Source organism: Anas acuta, chromosome 24, assembly GCF_963932015.1.
Source record: "Anas acuta chromosome 24, bAnaAcu1.1, whole genome shotgun sequence".
NCBI classification, from domain to species: domain Eukaryota; kingdom Metazoa; phylum Chordata; class Aves; order Anseriformes; family Anatidae; genus Anas; species Anas acuta.
The window spans coordinates 2770261-2781813 of NC_089002.1; the positions used below are offsets into that span (position 1 = coordinate 2770261).

General features: G+C 62.3%; 1 protein-coding gene across 1 annotated transcript; it reads right to left on the reverse strand.

Annotated features, from left to right (window-relative positions):
• Positions 1–6931, reverse strand: TULP1 (TUB like protein 1). The gene is made up of 9 exons (XM_068660349.1): positions 6737–6931; positions 6507–6641; positions 6283–6374; positions 5854–6024; positions 5411–5523; positions 4673–4781; positions 4403–4501; positions 3883–4054; positions 1–2900 (listed from the first exon to the last, which is right to left on the reverse strand). The coding sequence occupies exons 1-9, from the start codon at positions 6783–6785 to the stop codon at positions 2767–2769; spliced, it is 1074 nt and encodes a 357-aa protein (XP_068516450.1). The 5' UTR covers positions 6786–6931; the 3' UTR covers positions 1–2766.
• Between the last annotated feature and the right edge of the window lie 4622 nt (positions 6932–11553).

The following is an 11553-nucleotide window of genomic DNA, read 5'->3' on the forward strand; positions in this document are numbered from 1 at the left end:
AAAATCCTTTCTCCGAGGAAGATGCACACTTTGGCCTCCCCTGAAGTTGATAAGGCTCCTTCTTCTTTCCCCCCCTTTTTTTTTTTTGCTTTTTTTTTTTTTTTTTTTTGATCTTTTCTTGCAGCGAGCATTCCTTTCACACCCACGCACACATCCTCATCCTCACCCATTGGTCTGCCGGCACATCCGTCACACTTTCCGTCGGCCAAAGTAGATACACATTTCTTGTGCTTCAATTCCTCATCTCCTCTGGTGTTAACAGCCAGCGCAAACAAAAGGGCCCGAATATCCATCGCCCTATTAAATTGTTTTCATTTGTTCCTTGTGCTGCAGTTGGTTTGGGTTAGGAGGATTTGTGTGAGCGATTTGGGGTAGGCGGCTGGCGCTGTAATTGCTGTAGGCTGTGCGCCTTCCTTGCGCATCGCCTCCGAAGGTGCTCGTTTTGGGACGCGGTGGCATCACACTCTCTGCAGCTTCAGGTTCCCTTTGGCTGCTTCTGCGGGGCTGCAGGCTGGGAGTTTTTTTTGGGGTGCAAGTCATAATGGAAAAAAAAAAAAACAGGGGTGTTTTAAGGGAGAAGCTCCCAGGGGATGAGCGGTGCTCCCGCGTGGGTGTGCGTTGGGATTTGGAGACCTCCCGGAGCCCCTCGAGCCGAACCCCGCTCCCCGGCTGCACTTTGGCTTTTCGGCTTCCACCGGTGCACAGGAAACGGAGACAAGTGCGGGTGGAGGCAGCCCTCACCCCGTCAGCCGATCGTGTCCCAATTTCAAACAGATGTGTGGTTCCCGGCTGGATTTGGGCAGAAAGCGCTCGCTTTCCCCCACATTTGCTGGCCATACCTAGCCAGGAGACGCTGGCCTTAAACCCCAGCGGCTGTTTCTCCTCTCGCTCCCAGGGTCTTGCCATGTGGGTAAGGGATAAAATCCCGCACAGGCACATGGACAGCCCCATCTGCCCCCCGTGCGATCATCGGATGAATCACGGAGCCCAAATTTGTGCGGCTTTTGGGAAAAAATGGGCTCCTTCTGCAAAGCCACCAAGGCAGATGTTGGCCAGCGGTGTGGCTGCTGCCCTGGTCCCTTGTCACCTCCCCACAGTGCTGGCATTGACGGGGGTGTGCAGGGAGCCTGTCCCACCCTGGGTTTGCTTGGTGGCACCCAGGGAAGGAGTCCTCTGGTCCCCGTGCCACTGCGATGGAGGGACGCAGCACGGGGGGTACGATCCTGCACCGCTCTCCGCATTTGGGGTTTTCTCCAACCCACGTTTGCATCGCACCAGGTGCGGGGTCCAGCACGGGTCCAGCGCTGCCACTTTCTGCCCCCAGCCCCTTGTGGGGACAGGAGCATGGGGACAATGGGCTTGTGGGGACAACGGGAGCACAGGGACAATGGGAGCATGGGGACAATGGGAGCACAGGGACAGGCTCAGGCCACGGCAATGTTGCGACACTGCCCAGCGAGGACGAGCACCCCTCTTGCACAACCACGGCTGTCTCATCTGCTTCCTGCTCCTCTGCCAGTGCGCTCCAGTCACCTTTCGTGGCACTTTGGGGGCTCAGAGAACCCCCAGGGTAGGGGAGGACCCATCTGCACCCAGGCAAGGGGACCCCGACTTGTATCAGCATCCCTGGGGGGCAGTCTGTGAGACGAGCAGGGGAGAGAAGCATCATTGGGGTGGCCTTTTGGGACACGCTGATAGGTCCCGGTGCTTCTCATCACTGAAATCACGGATTTGGGACCCTCCATGCAGCCAGATCCTCACCCACCAAAGCTAGAAAACAGGCCATGAGCTGCCCTGCTCCCCCCACGCCACCCTTCTCCAGCATCTCCCCTTGCTCAGCACCCATTTACAACCCAGGGGCCTGAGTCACGGGGTGGCACCCCCACTTTGTCACCTCCGGGGACACATGGAGATGGAGCGGGGGCTCTGCGGGACCGGTCCCCGTGCAGCAGCATGGCTCAGAGCTGCCCCACACCTCGTGAATCACCCGATGCTTCTGCCTGCGACCGTGCTTTTCCCTTCGAGGTCTGCTCCTGGTGGCACCAACTGCCCCTCCGGCACGTGCCCACCCTGTGGGGGCCAGGCTGCTCCCTGGGGACCCAAATCCCACAGGGCTCATGGGCACCCCCACGGCTTGCAGGGGCGCTGCACTTCTGGGCACGTCACAGCCACTTGTGCCGGAGAAAGTGGTGAAAATTGGGGGTTTTGTGCCCAAAAGGCACTGAGCAGTGGTGCGCACAGCAGAGGAGCAAACAAAGGGGTGCTGGGGGGCTGGCCCCTGCTGCTGGGCTGGGCTGGGGGCTCCTTGCCCCCCAGCAGTGTTGTGCCCACTCGTAGCGCTTAAATGAAATGTTAAATAAAATCCTGGTCCTGGAGGTGGTGGGCGCTGGGGGTGCCACGGGGTGACCTTGGGCAGAGCCCGGCCACGCGCCCGCAGGGGGACGAGGAACCACCCCAAACCAAAGGCCACCACCAACCCCCCCTTCTTGTTTAAAGAACACGCTACAAAATACAAAACAGACCAAAAAAAAAAAAGAAAAAGAGGGATGAGTTTCCAGGATTCGAGTCCAAGAAACGTCTCAAAGGGCTGAAATCGGGATCACAGGCAGCCTCATCTGCTAAATATACCCCGGGCCTGACTCTGCCTCCTGCCCGGGACCCGCAGCCGGCCCCGGGCGAGCCGGGGAACGGGCGGCTGAAGTTGGGTGAGCGAAAAATGGGGAGGGAGCGAGGGGGCGCAGGGGGATGGGGGGGTGGCACGGGGGGCTACTCGCAGGCCAGCTTCCCATCGAAGCTGGAGAGGGCGATGGCGAAGGCCTGCAGGGCGCACAGCGGGTAGTTGTAGTCCATGGTGAAGGCGTCGTCGGCCACGCGCCCGAACTGCATCACGATGTAGTCGGCTGTGGGACAGAGGGGAGGGGGTGTGGGGTTGGGGGGGGGACGGCTCCTGCGCCCCCTCCCTGCGCCCCCGTCCCTTTTTCCAAGGGGATTTAAAGAGCGGTGTGGCAAAGCAGCCACTCTGCGCCCAGCTCCTGTGCCCTGTTGCAGCACAATTGATCCAAAAAACCCCAATGTTTTCCCACTGTATGATCCAGCAGGGTATAGTGGGGACGTGGCATCCCTCAGCCCCCCCCAGCGCCCCTTCCCCACGTAGCCAGAGCCCGCAGAGGGGTGCGGATCCCACAAACCCCCGTGGGACGCCCGTGGCGTGGCCGCTGCTGTCACTGGAGCGCGGGTGACAGGAAATCTGTAAAAATAACCGGGGGCCCCCGGCAGGTTTTTTCTGTCCTGTAACCCAACACCCCGGGTGCCGATGGCTTCTGACTGTGCTGGACAGGTGACGAGCGGCCGCGGCCGGCTGCTCGCACCGGGGCTGAGCTCTGCCCCGTGGCAGGACCCTCACCATGGGGCTGCTCACGCCATCCCGTGGAGTGTGGGGTTTGGGGGTGCTGTGGGGTTTGGGGGTGCAAACCCACCCCGGAGCCACGGCTGGGTCCCGCATCGGTCGTTGCGCACGCGGACACCCCAAGGGACTGTCCCCGAGGTGCCACGTGCCCCAGGGGTGTACATATTGGCAACGTGGGGTGCATGGTGGAGGGGGGGGGGTGCTTGGGGTGCCCCCGTGGCGTGGCACCGGGCTCAGCACCCTGCAGGATGGGTCCCTGCCCTAATCTGCCCGGCACGAGGTGACACGCGCGCTCCCTCTGCCGGAGCGCGGGGCTGCGCGCTCCACCCCGGCGCTGCCAAACGCAAGCAGGGCCCCCCGGAGCAGCCCCGCGAGACAAAAAATAAATAAAATAAATAAAAATGCAGCAAAAAAGGGTGCTTGCAGGGGTGCCGGGACCCCAGCCAAGATCAGCCCCCGAGCCGCCCCCGGCTTACGGTCGCTGCCGTGCACAATCTGGAAGTTTTTAACGGAGGCGTGGGTGACGCGGCCGTGGAAGTTGAGGACGTAGGACTGGGTCTCGTCGTTCCACACCGGCGCCTTGTTGTGCAGCTCGATCACGTTGTCCATGTTCTTGTTCTGCCACCTCATGAGGAGCCCGTCGTTGTCCTGGGGAGGGAGAGGGGGAGATGGTAAAGGGGAGGTGCCCCCCAGAGCACCCCGGAGCACCCCGGAGCCACCCCCGTGGTGTTCCCAGCGGGATGCCCCATCCCTGGGTGCTCCCCGACACGCTGCCCCATGGCAGGGCCCTGCTGGGAGAGGGGGGACAGCCCCGAGAAAAATATATGGACACTGACACTCATCTCCGCCTCCCAGAGAGGTGCCTTCAATTTTAGGAACGCCTCAAAGTCTTCCTGTGCCCCAAACTGGGTAAAACCCAAGAGAATCCCCAACAACTCCAGCCTTTGGGGGAGGTCTGGCCCCATCCCTGTTTGGCCCTTGGCTGCTCTGACTTACATTTCGGGGCCGGATGGGCACCCTCTCGTTATCCGAGTTCATCCCAGGGATGATGACCGTCATCTTGCGGGGCCCTTTGAACCCCAGGACGTTCGTCTCCTGCAGGAGAAGCCCCGGCCATAAATCCAGCGACCACCATGGGCTGCAGCCCCTCCCCAGCACCCAGCCTGAGGGCTTGGGGCCGGATCCAGCCCACCCTGCAGGTCCACAGACCTCCCCGGGACGATGCCCTGGACGCCCCATTTGGGGCCCCCCGCGGTCCCCGCTTACGTAAACCACGGCCGAGAGCTCCTGCCGCACGTTGGACCAGTCGGCGTTGGCCCTGTCCGGGTTGGCCCCGTTGTCGAACACGGTGAACTTCGTCCCCATCAGGTTGGACCTGCAGCGCCGGCGCAGGACGTGACCACAGCCGGTCCCAATAATTCCCCACCTTTGTTCCCCCTCCTCCCTCTGGCTACTTTCTGGCCCGGGCACCCTCTCCTCAGTGCAATGCTCGTGTAGGGCTGGGGTGCTCAGATCCTGGGGGGCCGAACCACCCACCCCACAGCATCCCCGCACCCCTCCAGCCCAGCCCAGCATTGCTCCGACCTCAAAACCCACCACAACCCCTCCTGCTTCCCCCATCCAGCCCCGAGCACGGACGCTGCAACACGACCAGCACCCAGCCTTGATCCCTTTATCTCCATTGTCCCCATTTCAGGGCACCCGTCCCCCAAAATTGGGGGGTGGGCTCAGAGGCGCTGCGGCACGGCGCCGGCGGCTCGGCGGTGCAGCGGGCCGGGGCTTGCCGCGCTCGCCGGCGCTTCTGCTCGCCTCGAGCTGCCCCACGGGAGGAACCGGCCCAGCCTGTTCCCCCTCCCTGCCCCCCCCCCGACGCTCCTCAGGTCACAGCCAACAGCGGCAAACACCGAAATTCAGCCAGCCCGAGCCTTCCTCCCGCGCGCCGAACCCGCTCCCGGCACGAGGAGAAAAAAAGGGGGTGCCGGCAAAACGGGGCGCCCGCCTCACCTCAGCTTCCCGATGAAGTTCTCGCCGCCCCGCGACAGGTCCGTGGGGTCGATGGAGATGAGGTAGTTGGAGGTTTTGCTCTTCTTGCGCTTCCTCCCGGCGAGGAGGAAGACCTGGGAGGACGGCGGGGCCGGGGCAGTGCCATCGCCGTCGCCCCGCCGTGCCCTTTGCGCAAGGTTTTGCGAAACGAAACCTTGTTTGGGGACCTTGCGCAATGTCCCCGCAGCCAAGACGAGCCCCAAAACACCGCCGGTGTCCCAGCCGGGGCTGTCATTAATGTGACCGTGGCTCCTGGCCACTGGGGGATGTTTCCCAGGAGGAACAGCAGGGCTAGGAGCACCCAGGAGCAGCGGGACGCGCACCGGCATCCACCCCAAATCACCAGGGTGCTCCCAGGGGGGGTGCAGAGCCCCGTGTTCCCGTAACCCCCCGCCCGGTCTCACCTTCTTGTCGTTATCCAAGTGCAGGTAATAGGTGGGGTACAGCCCCCGGTCCATGCCCTTTTTGTCCCGTGTCACCCGGCACTTGATGGTCACCCCCTGCGGAGCCGGGCGCAGCACGAACTCCTCCAGGTTGTCCACCTCGATGACGGGTGACGGGGGCCTCTCCTCCTTCTGTTGCAAGGCCAAACCGGAGCCCTTCGAGCTCGTTCCCTCAAGCCCTGCCCGTGCCATGTGCCACCATCTCCTCTCCCAGATAACAGCTCCTCAATCCCGACATCCCCCCGCGATGTGGCACCGCTTTGGGGACAGCAGGGATGTCCCTGCCGCTCTCCAGACCCGCTGCCCACCCCAGGGGGTGCTCCAAGCCCCCAAAACCTCCCCGCAGGGAAAATCCCCACACCTCTTTTTTTTTATTTTTTCCCCCCGTACCTTCTTGGATTTCTTCCCTTTGCCCTTCTTGTTGGAATTTTTCTGCGGTGACTCCAGGGTCTCCTCCTCGCTGTCGGCTGCTTTGGGGGGAGCTGTGAGCAGAACGGGGCAGGAGCAGGGAGGGAACCCCAACACCATTGGTAACAACCCCCCGATAACCAGGGGTGCCCTGTGACCCCGAGAGCCCTTCCAGCCCCACCACCTCCCTCTGAGTCCACTCTCACCTTTCTTTCTGGTTTTCTTCTCCTTGGGGGGGTCCCCGCCGGTCTGGAAGAGGGACGCGGGGTTTTTCTTCTTCTCCGACCTGATGGGTTTGGTGCTGGAGTCGGAGTCGTCCTCCTCATCGCTGCCGGTGGCGGCTGGGGGACACGGGGACACCGTTACGTGGCGTGGGTGCTGCTGGCCATGGGTGCCACCTGGGGGCAGCGGGGCCGCCCACCCCCCTCACCGGTACCTTTCTTCTTGCTTTTCTTCTCCTTCTTCTCCCCGTTCACCTGGAACATGGCCGTCGGCTCCTTCTTGGTGCTCTTGGTGGGTTTGGCTTTGCCATCGGGGTCGCTCTTGTCTCCTGGAGGGATGGACAGGGAGGGGGACAGAGGACAGGGAAGAAGGGGTGAGCAACGCAGACAATATATGGGGAGGGGGCGATGGCCCGGAGCCCCCAGCCCCCCGAGCCTCCTGGGACAGCGATGGGGACAGGATTTGAGCAAGTGACAACGGAGCTGGGATGGAGCCACCCCCTAGTCGCTCACCCTTCGCCTTCAGCTTCTTCTCCCGTCCTTCACCCGCGGGGGGCTCTTTGGGCACCTTCTTCTTCAGCTTTTTCGGCGGATCTTTATCCTCCACCTCCTCTTCCTCCTCCTCATCCTCATCCTCCGAGTCCTCGGCCGGCTCTGCCCAGCGGGGACACGACGGCGTTGGCGATGGGACGGTTTCGCCGGGAGCAGGTCCCCGCAGCCCCCAATTTTTTCGGCAGGGACCGTCCCCCCCCCAAGCACCGGCTGCCGTGGGCACGGTCCCGGCCGTGGGTGGCGGCGGGGGGGCGCGCACGGCCACACCGCCCCCTCGTGGCTGCGGCCCCGGGGCGCACACGCGCGACGCGGGGGCGCGCGTGGGGCTGGGGATTTGGGGTCCTCGTCCTCCTCCCCGTGCCTTTAGCGGATTTGGGGGACAAAAAGCACCCCAGGGGCGTGCAGAGCCCGCTGCAGATGCACCCCATGGGTGGTGGGGATGGGTGCTGCCCGCCGTGTCCCCCCCCCTCACCTTGTGGCTTCTTTGGGACCTTGGCCAGGCGGGAGCGGGGTGCCGGGCTCTCCTTCTTCTTTCGGGGTTCCCGGGTGGCTTTGGGGCAGCGGTCCTTGTCACTCTCCTCCTCCCCTTTCTCCTCCTTCTTCTTCCTCAGCTTCTTCACCCCTGGGCATTTCAAGCGACCCCGTGATGGAGAGCGCCGTGCCTGGGGGGCCTGGCGTGTCCCAGGGCAAAAGGCAAAGCCCCCACACGTCCCCCAGCTTCAGGGGGACTGGGGCTGGCAGGGGGACCCCCAGGCTGCCTCATTTACCCTGTGCCGGGGCAGGGGGCTCCTCTGCACCCCCCGACTCGCCCGGCTTCTTCACCCGCAGCCGCCGGGGCTTGGCTTCGGGTGCAGACTCCGGTGTGGGCTCCTGCCGCTTCTTCTTCACTTTCTGCCCTCATTGATGGTGCTGCCGAGACGAGACCACCCCAGGGTGAAATCCCTGCTCCTACAGCAGCCGGAGCCCCTTCTGAAATGCCCCAAACGTGGGCATTTTGTGGGAGCGGGGGTGCCCGAAATGCGGGCAGGGGAGCAGGGATGCGCTCACCCCATCAAACAGCGCCTTACCGTGGGGCAGCCCCGCGGAGGGAAAGCAGAGGGAGGAAAACCAAAAGTGCTGTTAGCAGACAGACAGGAGAGCGGTGGCACCAGGATGTGCCAGCCCAGGGGACAAGGGACATGACGCTGGCATTGCCATGGGGACGTGGGGTGACTTTGTATGGGGAGCCACCTCCCCCCCGTCATCTCCTGGGGACAGGGGACACCCAGGGGGACCCCAGCTGGGACAAGGGACACGGGGACAGGCGGCACAGCTCCGTGCCCCCATCTCCTCTCACCCACACAAAAGGTCCCCGTGGAAACCCGGCTGTGGGTACGGAGCCTCGAGGCCGTGGGGAGGGCTGGGGGACGCCGGAGCCTCAAGGATCGAGGTCAGTGAGGAGCGAGGCGGGAGGAAGCGGGGGATTAGGGGCAGCACACCTAATCCCCTTTAACCTGGGCTATAAATAACGCTGCTTTACCCAATACAGAGCATGTGGTGCAGCACCGAGCTGTGGGCAGGGGATATTTGGGGAGTAGGGGCCAGCTCCGAGCCCCCAGAAGGTGCAGCAGTGCTGGTTGCATTGGGGTCCCCACCCCAAAAAGGGCTTTTCCCCCCTTGCCAAGGTTTTGCTGCCAGCTGGGCAGAGCCCCCAGTGCAGCAGCACCACGGGGGGGTTGCAAAGGGCCAGATCCAGCCCCCAGCACCAACACTTTGCCTTCTCCTAAAATGCATCCCCAGGGGGCTTCTGGTGGGGCTGGAAACCCCAGCCCTTTATACCCTCAGCTTGATGCCCTCGAATAGCTCCTTCACCCCTTTAATCCCTTAAGCAGCACAGGAGCCCTTTGCTTCGTTACTTAACGAAGCCCTTTGAGGAGGGGCTGCTAATTAAAGCAGGCTGATTACATCTCCACGAAACCCCCTCTGCGGGGGGCTGACCCCCGGGGGCTGTGCCGAAATGCAGCCCCCCCCCCCAGAGCAGAGGGACCGGCTGTCGGGGTCACAGCCCCTGGAAAGTGAGTCACCGCTGACAGCTCAGCCGAAAGGCTTAATTAAAGCACTAATTAGGAACAAAGAGCCCACCTCATGGGCCCTGCGGAGTGATGAAGATGGGCTTTGGAAGGATGCACGAGGGAGTGGGGGGTCCCAAATTTTGGCCCCCAGTTGGGGCTGGGCACCATGAGGGAGGACCTGATCCCATCCTGGTGTGGGGCTGGGGGCGTCCCAGTCCCTGGGGAAAACCAGGACCTGAGGGGGGGGAAGGATTCATCCTCACCTGTTTCGGCTTCTGCTGCTTGGGGCTCCCCGACTCCTCGCTGGGGCTGTGGGGGCACAGGAAGGAAAGGGGTGAGGGCTTTCCCCAGCTCTGGGGGGGTTTGGGGGAGAACTGAACCCTACACAGCTTCCCCGGGGGGGGCGAGAGCCTCCTGCTGGGGCCGGATCCTGCACAGGTGAGGGCTGGAAGGTGGGGAGGGGGGGGGAGCCTCCCCTGGAACCTTCCCAAAATGCTGCTGTTTCCTCGCAGCTTCATCCCATTTTGGCCATGCCAATACATCCAGTGCCACCAAAAATAAATATTTGAGCCTTTTCCTTCCCCAAAACTTCCTTTTTTTTTAAAAGGACACGGCGTGGAGGAGGAGGAGCGGAGCGCGTGTGCCAGTATTTTGGGTCTCACGTCTCAGCTCCACTCGTTTTGTTTTGTGACACTGAAACCTTTCCATCACTTCTGCATCAGAACGGGTTGAAATGGCAATTTTTGGAGGTGCTGAGTCAAAAGGGACCCCGCTTTGCCAAAGCAGCTGCCCCCATCCTGACCAGGGCGAGCTCGTCCCTCCCCACCAGGCAGCACAGGACGGGGTCTGCCTCTGCCAAGGCTGACAGCAACGAGGTTAATTTGGCAAAATCCGCCCTAATTAACCCTTTCCCTCTGCAATCCAACGAGCATCCTCACACCCACCCTCAGAACAACAACAACGAAACTCAACCAGAATATCACCCCGCAATTAAATGGGAAAAAAAGAAACCGGAGCAGGCAAAGCGCATGGGGGGGAGCGCATCGCACCCCGAGCACCTCATCCTGCCCGGCCCCGCTCACCTTTTGGCCGCCCAGACCTCTCGTAGGATCTCCGTCTGCAGCGGCATGGCCCCGACCTGCTCCCCAAAAGCAGCCCCCGCAGCCCCCGCAGCCGCTACCGACCCGGAGCCGGCTCCATGGGCTCAGCACCTCGGGCTCAGCCCCACGCCGGTTCCGCCAGCCCCACGGCGCTGTGGGGGAAGAGCGAGTGGAGGATGCGATTAACTTTTTCTTTCTCTTGCCACTGGGTAATAGGATTTCAGGGATGCCGGCCAGCCCCGTGGGGAGAGGCAGAGCGTGGCAGCTGTCACGGTAATCCCAGAAAACGGGGAGCCCGTGGGAGTGGGGCGTAAAGGAGACCCTGGGGGGCTTTTGGGGTGCACATTTCCCCCCAGTGCTGGCTGTGGGGGCCCTGCAGGGCAGGCTCCATAGCTTCCCAGGGGATGCCACCTCTTCTTTTTAGGGATACCACCTCTTCTTTTTGGGGATACTTCCCTTTTTTCCACCTCCAAATGGCATCTTGGTGTCACAACGAGGGGACTTGGGTTGGTTGCACGATGCGTGTGGGGGAAGCCCATGCAGGTGCGATGCCGGGGGGGGTCCTCTGCATGCCCTGGGGTGATGCTGGTCCCTGCTCTGCTCCGAGCCGTGTCCCTGTGCTGGTCAATCTCTGCTCCAAGCCCTGGTCCCACTGGGTGAGGGGACCCAGCCCCTGCGCGATGCTGCCCCCCAGCCCACCTCCCCCTGCCAGGGCTGCCCGCAGGCGCTCTCTGGTTGAACACTGGACAAAACAAAGCTGCACAAATCCCTGCTGGGCTCAGCCTGGCCTTGCCCAGCCACGCACACTCCAAACCCCAGCACAGCCTCCCTTCCCAGCCCAGGCCCACTAGATGGCATTTAAACACCGTGCGCCCAGCACAGGGCGTCCTCGGCGCACCCTGAGCCACGGAGAGGGGCAGACAGCGAGACCCCAGCCTTGCAGAGCAAGCAGCAAGGCTCTGAAAAGCCTCAAAAGCTGCTCTGGGTGAATAATCGTCTCCCATTTCTGCTGAAGAGAACAGCAGCCCCTCTCTGCGTCGCCGCTCGGGTTTATTCGCAGCTCGTGCACGGCGCTCGGAGCTGCACGCAGCCAGCACCAGGGGTTTTGATGCCTTGGGTATGAAATGCTCCCATTAACCTCCAAACTGTCCTCGTCTGCCCACCTTCAATTTTCTCTCAAAAGGAGGAGAAAAGTACGACGCCTCGAGAAGCCAGCTGAAATAAAAACATGCGTAAAAATAGGGGGGAAAAGCCCAGAAACTGCAAAGCAAGTTGCAAGTTTCCACGGAGCAAGCCAGGGGTGTTTCATAAGGAAAACATGGCTTGGGC